Source organism: Falco cherrug, chromosome 4 (genome assembly GCF_023634085.1).
Source record: "Falco cherrug isolate bFalChe1 chromosome 4, bFalChe1.pri, whole genome shotgun sequence".
Lineage (NCBI taxonomy): Eukaryota > Metazoa > Chordata > Aves > Falconiformes > Falconidae > Falco > Falco cherrug.
The window spans coordinates 112820352-112843276 of record NC_073700.1 but is presented as its reverse complement, the minus strand read 5'-3'; the positions used below and the strand labels follow the sequence as shown (position 1 = coordinate 112843276).

At 49.3% G+C, this 22925-nt stretch overlaps 1 protein-coding gene across 1 annotated transcript; it reads left to right on the top strand.

Moving 5' to 3' along the window:
- The first annotated feature begins 10905 nt into the window (after positions 1-10905).
- On the top strand, positions 10906-11972 carry LOC129736021 (heat shock factor protein 5-like). Its single transcript, XM_055709670.1, has one exon. It carries the CDS (start codon positions 11154-11156, stop codon positions 11763-11765), a length of 612 nt encoding a protein of 203 aa, XP_055565645.1. The 5' UTR covers positions 10906-11153; the 3' UTR covers positions 11766-11972.
- The last annotated feature ends 10953 nt before the right edge of the window (positions 11973-22925 follow it).

Genomic DNA, 22925 nt, shown 5'->3' with positions numbered 1-22925 from the left:
GGATGCCCATCAGTAGGGATGCTTAATAAGCTGTCATTAAATGTGTGTGAAAGTGAGTCATGTGAAGTGATAACTAGAGCATCCTGTTAGTTTTGTGCAAAGAAGACAAGACCTGGTAGTAAGATTTTTGTCAGTTGTCTCCTGAAAGAGAATTCACAAGCTACATAGTTTTTAAAACGGATTGAATGAGTAGTTGAGAGCTAATTAGAAAATAATGCTGCTGAAAAGCCCTAGAGCATGTTTTCTTTCTTTCTAACCCTCTTTGAGAGGATCTGAGTTTTCCCAAGACGCCCTCAGGATTATTCCACACATTTTGTATCGGCCCTAAAGCTTTGTAGTTGGTGCTTTGTAAGGAAGATGTGAATATCTTGCTTTGCAGTGCTCTTGGGCTGCTGCCAGAAGAGCACTCCGGCTTCCCATTCCCTTGGTGGCATGTTAACTGTCATCTTCCTTGCAGCTGATACAGCTACATGTTGGTTCAGCGCAATGATCGGAGAAGACTTTAATAGCCTTTTTGTGGCTGGCTCTTGGACCCAGGTGATGCACTCCATGGGTGCAGAGCTGTAAGGTGAAGTGTAGGAGAAGCGGCAGGACTGTGTCACCAGGAGAAGGGGAGAAGCAGTTGACGGTACTGCTCTCTGCAGCACCGGCTGGCCTTTAGAGCAGAGTAGGGTATCACCATGCTCTTGGTTACTGTGTCAGGGTAGGAACTGTCATCTAGTTCAAGTGGTGTTTTCTGTGATGTGTGTGGAACTGCATGTGCAATACCAAGACAACAAAATGAAGCATTTGAGAAGGGATGGAACTTATTTCAGTAGGGAGGCTAGGAAGCATTTAAACTAATGATTTGATGTTAATGTTGTTAAGGCTGAGTCATTGCAGACTTCAATGACATGTGGTTTGTCTGATGTAATGCAGACCATTGGTAAAGGAAATTATTAGAAAGAGATGACTTTTTCATTTTTTGTCCTCTGTTTTTATGGCTGCAGTTTCATAGTTTTTGCTCTAGGAGTCTCATTTTCTAGAAAGACAGAACAAGGAAAACATTGGGGTTTCTATGCAGTCAAGTTCTGACAGGCTGACAATGCACTGTGCGCTCTGTACTGACTATTTAGGGGCACGTCTTTGCTGTAAATGTGAGGTGATTTGAATGATAAGAGATACTTGTGTTTGCAAAGTGTCAGTCTGTTCCCAGTGTCTTGCAGAGTGTAACGCTCTGTTAAACATTCAAGAACAATTCCTGTACAGCAACTGGAGGTTGGTAACTTGGCATCCCGTGGTGTCTTGTTTACGTGTTAGAACTAGATAATCTTCATGTCCCTATCCAAACGTAAAATATAAACAAAAGAATTTCATACCCCTGTTCCATCTCTGTTTATAAATGGTGAAAGTACTGAACAGGAAATAAAAAGTCCTATACATTAAGTCTTAGCAAATCTTCAGGGTCAGCTGGTATTTATTTAGTGATTCTTAATGGTTAAACGTGAACTTGCAGAATAATGACTGTATGTTACTGATTTCTTGAATTAGTTTCCATCAGAGGAGTGCAAGAGGTAAATGTGAGGCTATTTTTAAAAAAAGTCCTTTTGAGTGAGAATTGGAAACTACAGGTCTGAGAAAGCCTGGCTTCTAGATAAACCCTATTGACATGAACCATCCTGAAACTTGTAATTCTCGTGGCTAAATGCAATCCTGCAGGGGAGTCACAAATGCAGTAGTTCTTACAGAAATCAATGAGCACAGGCGTTTGCGGTGTTACTGTCAGTGTTTCAACAAAGTCACCGAAACAGAAATTGAGCTGTCATGGTATAAAAGCAAATACCATTTCATGAAACAGTAACTGTCTGAGAGGAAACTATAAAATAATAGAGAAGAATAAAAGGACTGTCTAGGAAATAACAAAATGGCAAAGACTGGGATATTTTAGTCTGCACTGAACTAGTTGAGCTGACTGAGAAAAAATTGGCTTTGAAATTTTTTTCTTGACCAAATAAATGACTTGTCATAAAGTACTTGCAAAGTTCTTTGGAGGATTTTGACATTGCCCTTCCCTTAGCTGTTTGTGAGCTGTCAGTAGTGGAGTTTGGTCAAATCTTGCTTTATGATGTCCCTTTTTTAAAATGTATTGTCTGATTTAACACACCGTACTTTCAAAATTGCTTTTGTTTGGTTTAGTAAGTTACTACACATTTTGATTTATAGCACATTTCTAAATATGGGTAACTCGTTACTGCCAGTTTAAGGAGATTGAATGCTACGCAGACACCTCTGTGTTGGCGCTTCACTCGTGTGCCACACAGCAGTTAGTGCATGCTTGGGTCTAAGAGTACAGTCTTTCTGGATTAAGTACGCTGGAGCAAAGGTAGTCGTCCCAAATAATGTTGTAGAGCCTTGGCTCCTCATATTGCCTTTCTTTGCCTGTGAAAACTCCTTAACACTTGTTTCACTTTATTTTGTACCCACTGTAGGACAGTTTCATCAACTTTACGGTCAAGGTGTTTTCTCTCCTTACAACCTCGTGCCAAGCCCCCAGCACTTTACCAGCACAAAGATTAGATCCGACTCCAGTCCCTTCCACTTGGATCCAGCAGGGACCACTTGGGTTGCTGCCAGGGCAAGGGGCTTCCCCAGCTTTTCCAGATAAAGGGGCTGCCTTTCCGGTACTCCAGACACTTCCAACAGGAGCCACGTACATGCTCCAGCCTGTGGCTTCTCTTCCACCACTTCAGCAAGGGACTCAAAGCGTTGCTGCATCCATTGCAAATTGCAGCAGCTCTGCATCTTCAGTGCCCTACTCACAAGCCTGCTATCCAACAGGTATGAAAAAAAAATTCTGCATTTGCTTTTCAAAAATGGATTTTAAAGTGAGACTTTCAAATATTTTTCTACAATACTCTGCCATGTGTATATCTCAAGTGAGAATTAGGAAGTGTCAAGTCTAAAAGGAAGATGGACCTTTAAAGCAAAAGGAGTTTCTGTTTGGTATTCGTGTCCTTCCTCCAGATTTTGTGTGTCCCCTGGTGACTTTCTGGATAGCCTTTCTGTTGAGGTGAAAGGGCGAGGAGAAGAACATTTGTCCAATACTAGTCGGTGTGAGGCTAACTTTCATTTTTGGTTTTTTAATTAAGCAAAACTTGCACAATGATATTAAAGCACTGAGACTTTGTTAAGAAGTAGTATCCTAGGCCTTGGTCTCATGTTTTTCCAGGTTAGGGTTTTAAACTCAAAGATCAGTCAAAAGTATTGTGCAGAACAGGGGTCCTCAAACTTTTTAAACAGGGGGCTGGCACGCGGATTAGATGGCAGGAAGTCATCTGCGTCTGCTTGGTTTCCCCCTCCAACCCCCGGTGGGGGTGGTGGTGGTGTGGGGGTTCTGTAAATACGGGGGAGCGGATTGAGGACCCCGGGGGGCAATATCCGGCCTGTGGGCCGTAGTTTGAGGACTCCTGGTGTAGAATATTTCATTCTGCTCATACTATTTTTGTATCTAATTTTTTTTTCTTGCTTAGCTTCTTTATGTTGTATTTTTTATGCACTGAAGACTAGAAAGTACAAAAGTCTTGGCTCCTTTCTTTTTTCTAAATTATTTCTGCCACAATTGTCAGTCTCACTTAATCACTCAATTACAAAGTAAATCAGTCTCACTTAAGTGTTTTTATTCTTCAGAAGAGGAGTTGAAGCAAATTACTGTTCTTTTCCTTGCCCTTACCTTGAATTGGAAAAATCACATGATAGGTTATTTTCTGGGGAGTGGTGGTGTATTTGTTGTGGTTTTGTGGTGTTTTTGTTTAATTTCCCTAAAACTTCTGAAATTCAGAACAGTGACTCTTTCCTTGAACAAACTAAAGCTCAGTTGTTATTCTTTCCTTCTGCCTGCTCCTCCTTTGGCAGCCGCACCTTCACAAAGACAGCTATCTATCCCTGTTTAGAAATCCTACACAGTGAAATCATTACATCTTTTGTGCATGTCTTCTGAGACCTCTGCTGAGAACATTTCAGACAATAATCAACAGTTTCCGTAACGTCATTTTTGTCAAGGAAGGGTTCTGAGGAGCTGGGCATTTCTTGTAGACACACTTAAATGTTTAAGAGACAGGCAACTTCTGCCACGCTCCTTATGCAAAGATTACTGTGGTGGCCAGAGTGTGGAGCCTGCCTCACCAGCTGCTAACTATTAAGTCTTCTCCCAGGAGCAGGTGTCCTGAGAATCATAGAATGGTTTGGGTTGGAAGGGACCTTAAAGATCAGCAAGTTCCCACCCCCCTGCCGTGGGCAGGGACACCTTCTATTAGACCAGGTAGCTCCAAGCCTCATCCAGAATACTTGCTTAATTAAGGTGGGAGGTGGTCCCCGCTTTGCGTTTCTATTGGTTACAGAGCATAGGCTGAAACTCATCATGATGAATTGTAGTTGTCTCTGTCTCAGCTAAGGCCCCAGCCCTCTCCCGTAGTCAAGGGAAGGAAAGGGGCATCTCGGGTGCGATTTCACGTAGCTCGGTTTAGAGTTTGTCTTGGGGTAAGATTACTGGTGTCCTGGAAGTGCCTGTTTTGAAGTACTGCCTGTAGGGGAGCTGAGGGAGACCAGCGTAGATTTAGACATGAATATGGAGATCTCTCTCACCGGATGACGCTCGTTGCTTTAAGTTTAAAGGATAACTTGGCTATGTTGCTCAGGTAGAACCTTCTGGGATGGGAGGTGGGTGTGAGAACGCAGTGAAAACATACCAAATTTTGCAAGGTGTAATCAAAACTAAAATACAGAAACTTAGGGAATCTGAGGCGTTTGAAACCTCCAGTGAATTAATTAGCGTTTCTGAGAGTGTAAGTGACGTTTCACTGGAGTATGATAAATCTTTTAATTTTCACTTTCACTCTAGGACTGTCTCAGCGGTTTTACTTCTGTGCCTGTGTATCTCTTAATCTCTCCGCTACCCTTTCTTCTATATATTATAACATACAGAATGCTGAAAGCGTGTTTCTTCAAATGTCCACATGAAAAAGTCTGGTTTCCTTCATCATGAAAGCACAGCAGCAAGATTAGTTTGTTTGGAAAGTGATAGTTAACCTTAAGATATGTATTTAGTAAGTGAGAGAACTAAAGAATGTATGTTCAATCTTATTCTTGACTCTCTTCATTTCACTTTTAAAGTCCCATTAAATGAAATCAAAGTAGAACTTTGTCAAAAGATTTCTTTTTGTGTGTATTCAAACTTGTTTGTTAACTTACGTGACAAAAAGATTTCCCTGGTTTTTCATTATGATTCTTATTGAAAAGTCAGTAACATGAAATACGCTCATGTAAGTCTTTTTTTCCCCACTAGCCTTGGACCATAATTAGTTTAAGGATTTAGTTCTGTTTACTTTCAACTATCTGCAAAACCTTTGACAGTAGTAGAATCGCGTCAAAGAAATGCGTTGAAGCTTTATTATCCGAGAGTGTCTAAAAATGAAAAATCAGTCATGGAGACCATGTGAGAAATATTAGTTATTGGTGCCACCTGACAGTGCAAGTCCAGTCGCGCCTTTTGAATGCATCTGTGGCTGTAGGGTTCATTTACCTATGAAGACCTTTCTGGTGAGTGGTAGTTTAGGAGTAGTCATGATATTCTTCGGAATGATACACTCTTGGTTAAGATAATTCATTTTCTTTGTAAGTCTTAAAATTCACATGGTCACAAGTGTGTATGAACACCTAGGCTCAGCTATGTGAATACGCTTTCTGTGGTGTATTGTGACGAGAAACTCAAGCAGCCAAATCAGAGAGGTGATACTAAGACACAAAAGACTCTGATTATGAAGTTTCTGCATGTATGTGTGTGTGTTACCAATTTTACAATATATATTTTTAATATATCTATACATATCTTAAATATTTTTAAGGTTAAGAAATTGGTCTTAAAATGACTTGGGAGGTAACAATAAATTTCTGGAATGTCGTTTACTGTGTGATTATTGAAATGTTTAATCAAAGTAAGCAATAGAACTCTGCACACCAGGCACAAGTCCCGGCAGTCTGATAGCTGTGCTTGAATTCTTGCAGCCACACCACAGAGTTGTTCAGCAGCAGCCCACACAGATCCTCTGGCTGGCTGTGCTGGTCCTACTGCTTCAGCGTGCACCCACGACAGCTTTCTCCAGGTGAGCGTAGCCTACTGAAAGGAGGTGAAAGCGAAGGAGACTGTATGAATGAACTGCAGGTTTATACACTTGTGAAATTAAGGATATAAATTTGAAAATTGATCTGCTTGATAAAGTGAAAGTGATGTGGTTTACAAATACCTATTTCAAAGAACCACTGAATGTTAAACGGGTAGTTTTGTAATTCAGGTTAGGTTTCAGGGTAGCAGCATAGTGGATGTCCTCATCAGTGGAGTGTTTTTGCTTGACTTCACCAGAATCACTTTTAGTTAATGAGCCTGCATTTGTATTTGAAGAATGTTCTTGCCTGGACAAAAAGAGATTCTTTGATATTATGAAAATACTGAGAAGCAGCTCCACTTCTTTGTCCCGGACACCTTCCTGCAGTCCTGAATTTGATTTGATGAACGAGGAAAACTAAGGTGACTTTGTGGAATGGGCCCCACCTCGGAGATCTCTTATTAAAGATAACTCCAGTACTTCTTGTAAATGCTTTATGTAATTTTAGTGGAAACTGCGCCTTGTTTGGAGGGCCTGGCTTATCAGATATCAGAAGATCTGAAGTAAAAATGCAAGAGCTTCCTTTTCTATTACAGCATAATGCATATACTTTTTTCCCCCTCACAGAGGACAAGCGAAGCAAGTTATGCTTATGCGCTTTGAAAAAGGGTTGACCTACCCAAGCTTGATCATCCAGTTTCCTGTCTTGCAAATATCAACCTTTCTCTTTTATTCATGACTTTTAAAAAATAAGCTAATCCAAGATGGGCAGGTTATGGCCAGGGTAACACGTTAGTGTAAGTCTATAAATAGCCAACAGCCAGTCATGCCGTCGATATTGTAGTATTTATTTTTCGCACAGTGCATCTTTGTCCTCTCACTTTCATTGTGAGCTGTTTTTTTCATCCAGGACATGAGGATCCATCTGAGCGATGGGCAGTCACAATTAAATAGCTTATCTCGGAAGGCCGAGATCCATGGGATAGTAAATCATTCCAAAGGAGTTGTCAGAGGTGGTGTTGTGGCTAGATTGAAGGATAATATACAGTGTCCAAAGGGTCTAGTAAAAATCAGTTGTTTGGAGAAGCAAGTCAATGCGCAGCGTGTGGAGTCAGAAGAGCTTTAGGCCACTTGCTAGTGGTTGCTTTGTTTCCTGGAAACCCCCAGCAAAAAGCTGCCGAGCATCTGGGCAGACAGAAGGCCAAAGGCAAGCAGTGCCCTGTATCAGTTCCACCAGGTCAGTAACCGGCTGTCTCTGAGCAGGGTAACACAGCTATCGTACCGCGTGGATCAACGGGACTTCTTGAGATTTCCGAGTCTTAGCATAGCCTAGGTCATTTCTCCTGGAGCGTGGTGACAGGCTGTGCAGGTGGTACAGAAGACAGCAGTTTGCCTGCGGTTCTTGCTGAGCTGTGGGGAATAACCAGTTTGCCTTTTGTGTGTTCTGGGGCATATACTTCCCCAAACTTCTGCTGGGGGATGTGGCAAGCTGCAGTATTGAGCATCCTGCCCTGCTGGTGTATTGATCATCCATCAGTAACCACTTGCACAAATCCTGAAAAGCGGTAAAATTTATCAGCCCTGGCTGACTAAGCATTTTTATTGTTCTTCACAAAAAATAGAACTATTGCATGGTATATTTCCTATCGTTCCACTCAATACCTTCTACCAGTTGCAGGAATTCAGTGCGATGCTGTTGAAGCGTGGTTTGCGGGGCGTTTTAGGCTGTTTGGTCACGCTGTGTGCTGCTAGGTAGGAGTGGCAAAGCCTATACGAAACTGCCGGACCAGTCCCGAAGACAGCGAACCGTATCGGCACACTAGCAGTCAGCAAGCTGGTTACCAGCCCCGTTTCTGTTGGATCCAGACGGTGCTTTGTGGTCTCAGAAGGAAAAGCGGGCACTCTTGGACAAGGAAGCTTAAACCTTGTGCTGTTCCTTACTGGGTCTTGCAGAGAGCATCACTTTTAAGTTTAGGAGAGATTAAGACAGGTGGAGTTTCTGGGTCTTGGGGGCCAGCTGCTGGGCTTGTACAGTACGCACCTGAGCTGCTGAAAGTGTTAGGTGACCCTGCCTGGAACACGGGCAGACCAGGCCGGTAACTAACTGGTTGGTTGGCTGCAGTTTGCTCTCCAGGAAAAGCTACAGAGAATTACTGCGTGGAATGGCAAGGGGACATAGGTGGTTATACCCAGACATGGTGGCTGATGATGGTGTATCTCACCAGGTTTCTGAAATCTCTCATCACGGTTGGTTACAAAACAGGGAGCTCAGGTACAACTTCTTACCCATTTTTCATTTGGGTTCTCTTAAGTGGGGTTTGGATTAGTGTGGTGAATCAGTATCCTTGGGTAGGAATGAGTCTTTTGAGAGACCTCCTGCTATCTTCTGCAACAGCAGTGCTGGCAGCTCACAACCATTAGCTCAATACTTCCCCGCTGCTTTATCATAGATGTGAACTGAGGCTACATACTGGATTTCAGCGATATTTTTTTTCTGCCCCCACCTCGTTTTGTTTTTTTTTTAATAGCAGCCCTGCTGTTTGATTATTGCTATTACCATGGTTATTAAGCTGTCAGTATTTCCTTGTGGAGCTGAAGCAAGAGGTAACAGGAAATGGAAGAAATAAACGTGCAAGAAAAAAGAAGAAAAACTTTCTGGCCTTAGTTTGCTTTTATTTGTAATAAGGAATGATAATCAGCCATGTTATTTCAAAAAGAAATCAAGTCTGAACTAATTCTGATTGCCCAAGCACTCAAGCCAGATTTGTGTAGTCCTAGCAGTCCCTGAAAAGGTGTGGTTGTGCTTTAATTCCTGCACGCGCTATGCTAATCTTATAAGTGAAATGCCCGTCTTCTCTTTCACCACTTCTGCTAAGTTAGACCATTTTTCCTCTTGAGCTTGCATGACCAGCAAGCTATTAGTCTTTCAGGCCCTGACTTCTCAATCTTTTATCGGTTTTCCTTGTTTCACTGCTGCCTCCCCCCATCCTTGTCTGTCATATCTTCTCCAGGTGAACTAAAAGGATTTAAATTGTACCTTTGTGTTGCCACTTTCTCCTGTTGGAAATGCATACAAGATCCTGTAGTGCATCCAAGAAGACAATATGTGCTATAACAGCTTCAAGCTGAGGTCCCCTAAGAAAAGGCAGAAGAAGATTCAGTATGGGTGGGTGGGTTGGTTGGTTGGTTGGTTTTTGGCAGGGATGATCTTATTCCTGGACGGTTTGGTAACCCAGATCTTAAAATCCTGACTACTTATGACAGTAAACAAGAAATGCAACAGAAATGAAACACCTTGTTAACATTTTAAAAAAATAGAACTGAAAAAAAAATCAAATGAGAGGAATAGTGTTTGAACCTATCTCATAAAAACATAAAGGTGGCTTAGCCTTTAATGAAAAGATTTTGCTTAACCGAAATTTCTCAAATTCCAGGTTTTATTTCCCCCTCCGTTTCCCCCCCACCCTCCACAGTTTGTGGCTATCTGCAAACTGGCACATCTGCACAAATCCACACTAGGACTTGACATCACACACCCAGAAGACGGGCCGAAATTTCTCAAATTCCAGGTTTTATTTCCCCCTCCGTTTTCCCCCCACCCTCCACAGTTTGTGGCTATCTGCAAACTGGCACATCTACACAAATCCACACTAGGACTTGACATCACACACCCAGAAGACGGGATCTCATCTCTTTGTGGTATCTCCATCAGGGAGAGACCAAGTCCTTCACTGGCATTTGATCTGATACGGCTTTCGTAGTAGGTGATCCTGTAGCTTCCTGTTCTCCAATTTACTCGTCTCTGGAAGTAGCTTTTCATTAACCGTGACCTCGGCTAAAAGGTCTAAGGATAGTCAGGCACTAAGGACTAATCCTTCATTGTGGATCTCTTCCAAAAGAAGGCTGTATTTTAAATAGACCTGAGTTTCTGTTCAACATCATTGTATGACTTGTATTTGTCAGAAGAAGTGACCCTTCTAGTGTCCTTTGACTGAGTCACCTCCAGAAGAAGTAGCAGTACAGACACTGGCTGTTAAAATGTCATCTATCATTCCACTTGGGTAGGACTTGCTGCTTTGGAAAAACTCTTTCATTGTCTTCATTCTGTTTTAAAGGTTATTCGATATATATGAATGCTACTAAAAGAATCATCACTGGATTGCTGATTGTGTCCTGTCGTCCTGTGATGTCATTACAGTGAAAAATTTTAGTAGTGTTCAGACCTGATCTGTGATGGCAAAGGCAGTCTCTGTAGGTTCTACAAGAAGTGTTTCTGACCTGAAATTCTGTCGGGTTTTTATGCAGATCGATGCAGACTTTGAGTTGTGCCTCTGTGGGATACTGTCATGACCGGAGAGTCCAGATGTGAGGCTGTGACAGGCAGGGCAGTTTTGCAGTATTTGCTTTCACCGGTATTTGAACTCCCACTCATCTTGGGACTGGGGCATCCCTGGGGGGCACCCCTTGTGTAGATGTGCCTATGGACAATCACTTGAGGAGGAAAATGGTATTATTGGTTAAGAAGCGGTGAGTTCCTCAAGTTGTGTTGTCCGTATGCACATTTACAGCATGTGGACCTTTTTCTTTTGCTTAAAAATGTTGTGGTTTATACTGATTTTTTTATACTACAACAACAGGAATGCTTGAGTTTTAGAAGGAACTGAAGGCGGGTGGATTTTCTCTCTCATTTTCTATTACGTATGTGGCACGTGAAGAGGGTGGTTCTGATGTACCCCCACAGGTCCTACTAAGACCAGAAGCCTCTGATTTGAATGCTTGGGTATATTTAACACCTGCGGTGCAAAGGGTGTGCAGACAATGCATCTGCAGGCATACACCAGCTCCTAGTAAGTGACCTTCTCTCCAGGATAGACCATGAATAAAAGAAAGGAAGCGTGCCAAGAGTAAGGTGGTTAATGAAAACCAAGACAAAGCAGTAGCTTTTTTCTTTTTTCTTCTGGTTAAACTTGCTATTTTAACTGAGAATAACAGACAATCTTTCAAGCTTTTGGATAAATGGATAAACAGAATCAATACACATCCTGTCACGGTAATTTTTTTATACAAAAGTTCACTGTATTTTGTTTTTTCCAGAATTCTCCAATGCAGTCATGTTATGAAGCTGAGCTGATGCCGTCTGACTGGCTATGTAATATATCTGCAGAAAACAAGAAGGCAGAAGTCAGTCTTGAAGCCATGTTTCAGGTTGCCGCTGAGGTGCATTCATCATGCAAAGCTGAAAAGGTGGGAGTGGCACCTGTAGAGAGCCAGTATTCAATCCTGGAGTTTAATGGAAATCAGGCACTGCCTGTTAATAGTTATGCACCTTCTTCAACTGAGGAAAGCCAGCTGGAATGTCTCACTCCTGTAACTTCAGACACATCATTTCTGGTGGAAGCAGATGGAGCACTGAATTTGTCTCCGTTACAGCCTTCTAACATTCTTTGTGCTGCCGATACCACTCTGTCTATAGAAACTGCTGCTAAAATACTACAAGAACTTCTGACCACACAGGAAACAGATGAAAAACGGAGCAAAGAACCAGATCACCGCCCAGCTGAGTTCTCCCTCATGTTTTTTCAGGAAGAATTGTTCAGTCCAGAGCAGGTAAGGGGTAAGGGGAGGTAAACCAACATCTTTCTTGAGCTAACTATATTTGATAGTAATGCTAGGGTCTGGACCGATAGCTTTTCAATATTCTTACCTGCTTAAGAACCAAGGGCTACTTTAATTAAGCTTTTAATGGACAGTGAAGGGTTTGCTTGGTAAAGCAAGATATAAAAAAGAAGACGGAATGAAAAAGTATCCCATGTTTCCCATGTTAATGAGCATGGCATGTGTCAGCCTGTTGGCCAAGTTAGGGTGCTCATTTGCATGGGAAACATGCGTAGTGCAGGTGTATTCGTGGTGATGAAGTGGATGCTTTTTTAGGTTGTAACATACCATCTTTAATCTGCAGCAAAGAAGAGTATTTTGAGAATTGCCACTGGAGGCAGATTTTTGCTTAAATTTAGATAAACGGTTAGATTGTTTCTGGTAAATAGTTGTAAGTTCTGTTTTCTGTGGAAAGTATAGTTTATTGACATTTGACTGGTATGAAGCATCTTCATTGATTTATACTTTGTGGTGTACAACAAGTTGTAATTGTACTTCGGTCTACCTGTACCTGGTCTTCCCGGTATGTAAAATTGTAAGTCTCATGAGGAGTGAGGGGCATTCTAGATGTTATTCTGTTAAGGCAGCAAATGCATGCTCTGCTTTTTTTTTTTTTGTTTTGTTTTGAAAACAAAGTAAGCTCAGGAGATTGACTGCATCTGTTTCTGCTGCATGAGACCTACCTTGCATGTAGGCACTCAAAATTTCATTTTTGTGTATGCATTGAAGCTACTGTTTTATTGTTCTATTGGTAGCTTGACGCCTTCACTGAAGTTTCTAGATTGGAAATCATCAGCTGGCGCAAACCTCCCATTGTTGCTTTCAGCGTTATAAAGATTAGTCATCTTCCTCTTGGGTATCTTTCTAGAACGATATGTGTATTCTGATCAAGCCTCTGCATAGCTCAAGTCTAGACTAGACTGTTCTGCTCAGTACTGTGTAGGGAAGAGCACATCCCTGTGCTAGTGCATAGAGTTGGCAGCACTCCTTAATTGGTGCCCACTCATTATATTAAGTGTTGACCGCACTTTAAATGTTGTCAGTTTTGAGAATTTTTGAATTGCATTTTTAGAATGATAGGTTGTCCCTTGTTGAAGGCCTTTGGAGTCTGTGACCCGAACTTCCTTGTCAAGAACTGGGGGAATTAAGCGCATGAACCACGTAGTTCTTTGGGAGGGAGGTTTTGTATATTTGTGAGAATCCTGATGTTGGTCCTGGACTGTAACGGGTTAAATAACTGGCCTCATTTTTTGAGCAATTGACGAGCAATTCAGGGACTGTTCAGCGTTTTGTTTGACAGATTCCCTCTTTCTGTTAGAACTACTCTTTAACTAGTCTCCTCCTCCCAAAGTCGGGAGAGGGAAGGTTAACTTAACACCCTGCTTGTCCAGAACCTGGGGTCATGGCAGGTGCAGAACTTTCCAGAGGAGGCTTCTGTGCCTGTACTTCTCCCATCAGGCTCCAGCACAGTTTTCTTCCTCATCCCTGAATCTGGAAGCACTCTGAGGCTTTCAGTGGATGTTGGTATCATGTGCTTTAGAGCAAACTTATGACAGAATAGTAGGCGTGCACAGAAGACCGCTCTATTCCTCTCTATAGGAGCAGAGGGGGAGCATATTACTCCAGTGTTCCTACAAGAGCATCAGAACAGCTCTGCTGGGTCAGATCAAAGGTTTGTCTTGCCCACTGTCAAGTGGAAAGAAAAGAAAAGCTGCCTTTGTTCCCAGTTACAACACAGAGAAACGGCTGTCTCGTGCACATGCCTGCACCTTTTCTGACAGAAAATGGCTTTGGGGGACTATGGAAACTCCTGGGGAGAAAAAAAGAAAACCAAACCATTAAAATAAACGCTGCTCAGCTGATGTTGGAGACCTTGGTATTAGACACCCAGACTTGTTCTCCTCCACGCAGTTATCACTCCTGCACCAGGAACTGCTTGCTAGTGGGTGAATCTGACGGCAGCAGCTCCCAGGCAGAGCTGGGAGCAGCTCCTGGGGACATCTTTAGGCTTTACAGCAGTGTTTGCTGCCCCAGCACGGGTCCCCGGCCCCCTGCAGGGACCAGGCAGGAGGCTGGAGGGAAGAGTCCCACCAACAGCTTTGGCCTCCAGGCTGGAGAACCCTGTCCCAGGCTCAGGCACCGCTGCCTCCGGGCTCCCCTACCCCATCCTGGGGCAATAAGGCAACTCTCTTCCTTCTACAGAGCAACACTCAAAGCTTAAGGGGAGTTTCCTCTTAAGGCATTTCCTCCCTAATGCAGGTTTCCCCCAGGCCTAGAGGTTGCCACAGGGCTCTATGGCCAGTGTTCAAAGGTGTCTCAAATGCCAAAAGGAAAGTGGCTTTTCGCAGGCAACAATGCAGTGAGATTTCTGAAGCTGCGTAAAATAACGTGTTCACCTTGCCCATCAAGTGCGTTATCGTGAGGACCTGGCAAGGGCCCTGGCTTTGTACCGCAGCAGAGATGCTGTTGTAGCCACAGGACTCCAAGTTCTGGGGGCGTGAAAGGAACAAACTCAAACATCTCAGAGCTCACCATGACATCAAAAATAGCTGGCCGGGAAGCCCTTCTTCGAAGCTGCTAGATGAAATGACAGGGCAGAAACGTAGAGGGAGCAAGTTTTCTCAGGAAAGGAAAGAGAAACCCCACTTTTTTTGAAACACAGATTTAGCCCCCTTAATATTTTTTCTTGTGAGATTGTGTCAGCAGTCAGACTGCGAGCACGTGATTAAACTGTTAAAACACCCAGATACTTGAGGATTATTTCCTGTATTAAATCCTCTTACAAGCAGGGCGGTCTGTTGCCCTGCGGGTAGGGTAGTACAGTGGTATGACTGGCATGACAGGCAATTTTCCTTTCCTAGTACAAGGATGCATTTATGAAGGCAACTCTGGGGTGCAAGCGGTGCCGCACAACAAAGCAGCCTGTGAAACCCAGACGTTAGCTGTTAGAAGCAGGAAGAGGCAATGGGCCTTTGCTTCAGACTCAGCAAAAGATTTACCAAACCCGAGGAAGGTGACAAAAAGGGAAGAGTTTCCGTGGCGTAACTTTGGTGTGGCAGGTGAGGTTTCCATCCATGTTGCTCATGCCTCCGCCTCGTTTTGTTTGCAGATGCAGTGTTGGATCAAACTGCAAGACCAGTTTTCTTTACTGCACATGCTACTGTAGTGCAAATACCCTGTGGTTTCTCAGGACGCACACCAATCCCACCCCTAGTGCCTGATGGCTGAGATCCCCACTGGCTCCAGTAGCTGCACTCGGACCCCCCCTCACTCCACTGGCTGCGCTGGGACGCACACCAGTAGCTGGCACCACAAGCCAGAGCTGCCTACGGCCTCGGGTTGACTCCAGTAGCTGGCACTCAGTCCACCCCCGCCACGTCCCCCATAGCAGGCACAGAGTCCCTTCAGCTCACAGACAAACAGGACAGGGAGTGAGATTACACAGAGAGGTCATTAAAAGAGGTTTAATGAGAAGCTCTATGAGAAGACAGGACAGACGTCATCTATGCCCTGCCACCAATCACTTGTCTCTGGGGAGACTGTGGTGTCATCAGGTTGCCCGTCACCTGGAACTTCCTCAACGAGATTAGAGGGGATCAATCCCCTTGTGCCGTCGGTCAGCTCTCCCACGTACCAACCGTCTCCATCCACGTCTCCAAAGACGTAAACGTATTGTCCAGCAACTAGCGGAAGCTCCAGCTCAGGCCGCTCGTTGGGACCATCAAAAGGATCATAGCTGTAACGAGCGATGAACGCTCGCAGCTCTGCCGGTTGTTTTCTCATAGCCTCCAGCAGGACGGACTCCTTGTCTGCTCCCAGGTTAGCCTGCTGCGGCTTGGAAACGGTGCTGTTGGATCTTTCTCCTTCCAGCCATTCCAGTTCCTGAAACAGCTGCTGGCGGCGTTTCTTTAGATTCTCAAACCAGTCACTGAGTTCCTTCAGATGGGCAGGGAATGCCCGCAGGGATTCTCTGTGCTCCCTGTGGGCCAGCTTTGTCTCCTCATGTTCCCTCTCCAGCTGTTGACTCCTTTCTGCCCTGTCCCTCACGGCTTTCAGCTCGCGCTCGGCCGCTTCCAGCCGGGTAAAAAGACAGATGGTTGCTTGGATAGTAGAGTCTCGCTCCTCTGCCAGTCGCGCTAGCTGCCCTTTCAGGTTGGCATTTTCAGCCTGAACCTGTTCTGTCAAAGCCATCTGCCCACGCAGGCGAGCGTTTTCTTCAGCCAGGTGGGTGTTTTCATTTGTCACCTTGGCGAGCTGCACCTGCAACTCCTCACAAGCTTGCCCGGGGGTGCTCACATCAGAGGATCCTTCTTCATCTGCAGCCGCTCGGGCCTCCAGCCCCTCAGCTGCCTTCTGTGCCAAGTCGTGCCGCTTGTCCCGTGCCAGCAGAGCTCTGGTGGGCTCTCCCGTTTCCCCACCCCTCGGCTGAGGAAGCAATGGCGGGCACAGGTGCTCAGCGGAGCGCTGGATGGGCAGTGGCCCGCGAGCATTGACCAGGCGATGGATGGTCACCTGCAGCTGCCTGGCTCGCTCTCCCAGCCGCAAGGTGAGGGCAGCTAGTTGAGCATTCTTCTGCTGCAGTCTCCCTGCCTCCTTGCACGCTCTTGGAGAACCGTCCTTTCCCAGGAGGCGGCTCTCCATCTCTGAGGAACTCTGTTGCCTCTCCAGGTCTTTCAGAAGACGCTGCAGGTGTCTGCTCTGCTCCAGGAGATGGCTGCATGCGCTGCCAGGCAGCATCAAGTCCTCCCGCTCCATCACCCGGAGCTGAGCACCTCTCACAGCCTGGCACGTTGCTTGTGGCCCAGCACTGTGGCTTTCTGTTGGTCCTTCCTGCAGGGCCGCCAAGGTGTGGGGCCTGTTTCTGCCAGAGGAGCAGGAGCTCTGCGTCCCCTGATGGCCCTGGTGGCCAGGAGAGCCCTCGGGCTGGGCCGTGCAGGGGGAGGCAGGCAGCTCGCGCTTGAACCGCTGCAGGATGGCTTGGGTGGACAGTGCCATCTCCTGCTGCAGCTGGTTCTGGAGGCAGCGGGTGCGGGTGGGCTGGGAGACAGCTGTGGCATTGGCTGCAGGGCTGCGTGGGGCATGGCTCCTGCTCTGCGCACTGGTGGCTTTCCCCTGCTCACCAGGGATGCCCCGAGTAGATGGGACAAGCTTTCGGTGTCTGCCGGTTGCAGTGCTGCTGGCCTTTCCCCTGCCCTGGCCAGAAGCTGCATAGGCTGCTGCTGGCAGAGGCGGGAGCTTGCAGCAAGTTCTGGCAGCTCCTGGTGCCCGAGCTGCGTGCACCTTCTGTGGTGCTGCTGCCTGCCTTGCTGGCAGACGGGCTGTCTCCTCGCGCCTCACCCTGACAGAGGGCATTGTCACCCTGCATGCTGCGCTGTCCGTCTGCAAGAGAATGCGAGGAGAGAGGCTGCGTGACTGTGGCCCTTCGCCCGTGCCCCCGTGTCCCAGCTGGAAAAGCCCCTGTGCCGGCTCCCCTGCCAGCCCCCAGGGCAGCACTCGGCCCCACAGGGAGTTGCCGCTCGGCTCCCAGAGCTGGCTGGGGAGCGCACTGCTCCGGCCATGGCCCACAGTGACTCCTGGGAGCATCCCCGACATGCCCGGGCAGCCTGCAGGCACGGCTTGTGGGGCTCAGTTTGCTATGTGACCGGGCCCTCCTGTCCCCTCCTGCAGCTCCCGCCTGCCGGTCGGCAGCTCCTGGACTCGGGAAGACGTTTGTCCCGGTCTCCCTCGGGCTCCCTACCTGTGCGCGTCGGCTCCCAGCGGCCTGCGAGCTCTGTGGGCAGGGGAGCCGTCGCAGCCTGTTCCCATGGGGGGACGAAGCCTGTCCCTGGCTGTCCTGCGGCGCTGCCAGCGGCCGCCTGTGGCCCATCTGCGGGCAGGAGGAGGAGAAGTCAAGGACTGGAGGCGGCTGCCTTGGCACAGCGGCCCCCACAGTGGCGGCAAGCCCGGCCCTGGCACTAAGGCAGCTCCGCGTGGCCCCGTCCCACCACCGGCCTCCCCCTCCTGCCCCGTCCCTCACCTGGCGCTGGTTCTGCAGGCCCGGCAGCCTGCTGTTGGGCTGGGGGCGGGCGTTTGCCTCCTCTTGCGTGGGCATCTTCGGCGGCGTCTGCCGACAACCGGCCATGGTCACCCAGGGGAGATGCTGCCTCCTGAGGGAGTGGCTCTCCTGGCAGTGGGCACCCCAGGGCTCTGGCTCCTTAAATACCCGCGGGGTCGCCATGGGGACCCGTATCACAATGACCTCTGGGCATGGTGCGCCGCCTGCATCACAAAGCCCTTGCGGTTGCTGTGGAGATGCTCACACCCACACCTGGCGGGGACTGGCTGTGCCCGGCTGTGCCCGGCTGTGCCCGGCGTGGGGCAGCCCCTGCTTGCCCCTCACAGAGGCCCCAGCAGGCCCGAGCCCGCACCTCCCACATCCCCCCGGTGCCAGCAGCCTCTGCAGAGCTCAGTCCTGTGTGCGTGCAGCAGCTCTGGGTGCCACCGCCCGGGGCCTTGTCCCCAGGCATGGCTCCCACACAGGGCGCCCAGGCCTGGGGACGCTCCGGTGCCCGCCTACAGCAACGCAGGGGAGGCCCGCAGGCCCGTGCCCAGAGGCCACTGGCCACGCCGAGCTGCTCCCGGCAGTCGCCATGGGCCGCGGGGTGACCAGCCCTCTCCCCAGCCGGCTCTGGGAGGTCCCTCCCAGGCTGCTCTTCCTCAGTGCCTTTCCTCCAGAGGTGGAGCGTGCAAGGGCTCACACCCACAGCCAGGACGAGGGAGCAGGGCTGCCTCCCTGGGGCTGACACTCTGTGCTCCCTTTCGAGCTGGAATGAAAAGAAAAGCTGCCTTTGTTCCCAGTTACAACACAGAGAAACGGCTGTCTCATGCACATGCCTGCACCTTTTCTGACAGAAAATGGCTTTGGGGGACTATGGAAACTCCTGGGGAGAAAAAAAGAAAACCAAACCATTAAAATAAACGCTGCTCAGCTGATGTTGGAGACCTTGGTATTAGACACCCAGACTTGTTCTCCTCCACGCAGTTATCACTCCTGCACCAGGAACTGCTTGCTAGTGGGTGAATCTGACGGCAGCAGCTCCCAGGCAGAGCTGGGAGCAGCTCCTGGGGACATCTTTAGGCTTTACAGCAGTGTTTGCTGCCCCAGCACGGGTCCCCGGCCCCCTGCAGGGACCAGGCAGGAGGCTGGAGGGAAGAGTCCCACCAACAGCTTTGGCCTCCAGGCTGGAGAACCCTGTCCCAGGCTCAGGCACCGCTGCCTCCGGGCTCCCCTACCCCATCCTGGGGCAATAAGGCAACTCTCTTCCTTCTACAGAGCAACACTCAAAGCTTAAGGGGAGTTTCCTCTTAAGGCATTTCCTCCCTAATGCAGGTTTCCCCCAGGCCTAGAGGTTGCCACAGGGCTCTATGGCCAGTGTTCAAAGGTGTCTCAAATGCCAAAAGGAAAGTGGCTTTTCGCAGGCAACAATGCAGTGAGATTTCTGAAGCTGCGTAAAATAACGTGTTCACCTTGCCCATCAAGTGCGTTATCGTGAGGACCTGGCAAGGGCCCTGGCTTTGTACCGCAGCAGAGATGCTGTTGTAGCCACAGGACTCCAAGTTCTGGGGGCGTGAAAGGAACAAACTCAAACATCTCAGAGCTCACCATGACATCAAAAATAGCTGGCCGGGAAGCCCTTCTTCGAAGCTGCTAGATGAAATGACAGGGCAGAAACGTAGAGGGAGCAAGTTTTCTCAGGAAAGGAAAGAGAAACCCCACTTTTTTTGAAACACAGATTTAGCCCCCTTAATATTTTTTCTTGTGAGATTGTGTCAGCAGTCAGACTGCGAGCACGTGATTAAACTGTTAAAACACCCAGATACTTGAGGATTATTTCCTGTATTAAATCCTCTTACAAGCAGGGCGGTCTGTTGCCCTGCGGGTAGGGTAGTACAGTGGTATGACTGGCATGACAGGCAATTTTCCTTTCCTAGTACAAGGATGCATTTATGAAGGCAACTCTGGGGTGCAAGCGGTGCCGCACAACAAAGCAGCCTGTGAAACCCAGACGTTAGCTGTTAGAAGCAGGAAGAGGCAATGGGCCTTTGCTTCAGACTCAGCAAAAGATTTACCAAACCCGAGGAAGGTGACAAAAAGGGAAGAGTTTCCGTGGCGTAACTTTGGTGTGGCAGGTGAGGTTTCCATCCATGTTGCTCATGCCTCCGCCTCGTTTTGTTTGCAGATGCAGTGTTGGATCAAACTGCAAGACCAGTTTTCTTTACTGCACATGCTACTGTAGTGCAAATACCCTGTGGTTTCTCAGGACGCACACCAATCCCACCCCTAGTGCCTGATGGCTGAGATCCCCACTGGCTCCAGTAGCTGCACTCGGACCCCCCCTCACTCCACTGGCTGCGCTGGGACGCACACCAGTAGCTGGCACCACAAGCCAGAGCTGCCTACGGCCTCGGGTTGACTCCAGTAGCTGGCACTCAGTCCACCCCCGCCACGTCCCCCATAGCAGGCACAGAGTCCCTTCAGCTCACAGACAAACAGGACAGGGAGTGAGATTACACAGAGAGGTCATTAAAAGAGGTTTAATGAGAAGCTCTATGAGAAGACAGGACAGACGTCATCTATGCCCTGCCACCAATCACTTGTCTCTGGGGAGACTGTGGTGTCATCAGGTTGCCCGTCACCTGGAACTTCCTCAACGAGATTAGAGGGGATCAATCCCCTTGTGCCGTCGGTCAGCTCTCCCACGTACCAACCGTCTCCATCCACGTCTCCAAAGACGTAAACGTATTGTCCAGCAACTAGCGGAAGCTCCAGCTCAGGCCGCTCGTTGGGACCATCAAAAGGATCATAGCTGTAACGAGCGATGAACGCTCGCAGCTCTGCCGGTTGTTTTCTCATAGCCTCCAGCAGGACGGACTCCTTGTCTGCTCCCAGGTTAGCCTGCTGCGGCTTGGAAACGGTGCTGTTGGATCTTTCTCCTTCCAGCCATTCCAGTTCCTGAAACAGCTGCTGGCGGCGTTTCTTTAGATTCTCAAACCAGTCACTGAGTTCCTTCAGATGGGCAGGGAATGCCCGCAGGGATTCTCTGTGCTCCCTGTGGGCCAGCTTTGTCTCCTCATGTTCCCTCTCCAGCTGTTGACTCCTTTCTGCCCTGTCCCTCACGGCTTTCAGCTCGCGCTCGGCCGCTTCCAGCCGGGTAAAAAGACAGATGGTTGCTTGGATAGTAGAGTCTCGCTCCTCTGCCAGTCGCGCTAGCTGCCCTTTCAGGTTGGCATTTTCAGCCTGAACCTGTTCTGTCAAAGCCATCTGCCCACGCAGGCGAGCGTTTTCTTCAGCCAGGTGGGTGTTTTCATTTGTCACCTTGGCGAGCTGCACCTGCAACTCCTCACAAGCTTGCCCGGGGGTGCTCACATCAGAGGATCCTTCTTCATCTGCAGCCGCTCGGGCCTCCAGCCCCTCAGCTGCCTTCTGTGCCAAGTCGTGCCGCTTGTCCCGTGCCAGCAGAGCTCTGGTGGGCTCTCCCGTTTCCCCACCCCTCGGCTGAGGAAGCAATGGCGGGCACAGGTGCTCAGCGGAGCGCTGGATGGGCAGTGGCCCGCGAGCATTGACCAGGCGATGGATGGTCACCTGCAGCTGCCTGGCTCGCTCTCCCAGCCGCAAGGTGAGGGCAGCTAGTTGAGCATTCTTCTGCTGCAGTCTCCCTGCCTCCTTGCACGCTCTTGGAGAACCGTCCTTTCCCAGGAGGCGGCTCTCCATCTCTGAGGAACTCTGTTGCCTCTCCAGGTCTTTCAGAAGACGCTGCAGGTGTCTGCTCTGCTCCAGGAGATGGCTGCATGCGCTGCCAGGCAGCATCAAGTCCTCCCGCTCCATCACCCGGAGCTGAGCACCTCTCACAGCCTGGCACGTTGCTTGTGGCCCAGCACTGTGGCTTTCTGTTGGTCCTTCCTGCAGGGCCGCCAAGGTGTGGGGCCTGTTTCTGCCAGAGGAGCAGGAGCTCTGCGTCCCCTGATGGCCCTGGTGGCCAGGAGAGCCCTCGGGCTGGGCCGTGCAGGGGGAGGCAGGCAGCTCGCGCTTGAACCGCTGCAGGATGGCTTGGGTGGACAGTGCCATCTCCTGCTGCAGCTGGTTCTGGAGGCAGCGGGTGCGGGTGGGCTGGGAGACAGCTGTGGCATGGGCTGCAGGGCTGCGTGGGGCATGGCTCCTGCTCTGCGCACTGGTGGCTTTCCCCTGCTCACCAGGGATGCCCCGAGTAGATGGGACAAGCTTTCGGTGTCTGCCGGTTGCAGTGCTGCTGGCCTTTCCCCTGCCCTGGCCAGAAGCTGCATAGGCTGCTGCTGGCAGAGGCGGGAGCTTGCAGCAAGTTCTGGCAGCTCCTGGTGCCCGAGCTGCGTGCACCTTCTGTGGTGCTGCTGCCTGCCTTGCTGGCAGACGGGCTGTCTCCTCGCGCCTCACCCTGACAGAGGGCATTGTCACCCTGCATGCTGCGCTGTCCGTCTGCAAGAGAATGCGAGGAGAGAGGCTGCGTGACTGTGGCCCTTCGCCCGTGCCCCCGTGTCCCAGCTGGAAAAGCCCCTGTGCCGGCTCCCCTGCCAGCCCCCAGGGCAGCACTCGGCCCCACAGGGAGTTGCCGCTCGGCTCCCAGAGCTGGCTGGGGAGCGCACTGCTCCGGCCATGGCCCACAGTGACTCCTGGGAGCATCCCCGACATGCCCGGGCAGCCTGCAGGCACGGCTTGTGGGGCTCAGTTTGCTATGTGACCGGGCCCTCCTGTCCCCTCCTGCAGCTCCCGCCTGCCGGTCGGCAGCTCCTGGACTCGGGAAGACGTTTGTCCCGGTCTCCCTCGGGCTCCCTACCTGTGCGCGTCGGCTCCCAGCGGCCTGCGAGCTCTGTGGGCAGGGGAGCCGTCGCAGCCTGTTCCCATGGGGGGACGAAGCCTGTCCCTGGCTGTCCTGCGGCGCTGCCAGCGGCCGCCTGTGGCCCATCTGCGGGCAGGAGGAGGAGAAGTCAAGGACTGGAGGCGGCTGCCTTGGCACAGCGGCCCCCACAGTGGCGGCAAGCCCGGCCCTGGCACTAAGGCAGCTCCGCGTGGCCCCGTCCCACCACCGGCCTCCCCCTCCTGCCCCGTCCCTCACCTGGCGC

Bases quoted from the DNA above. Each gene is read 5' to 3' on its own strand.
- LOC129736021 (XM_055709670.1), top strand. From the start codon at position 11,154: ATGGATAAACAGAATCAATACACATCCTGTCACGGTAATTTTTTTATA.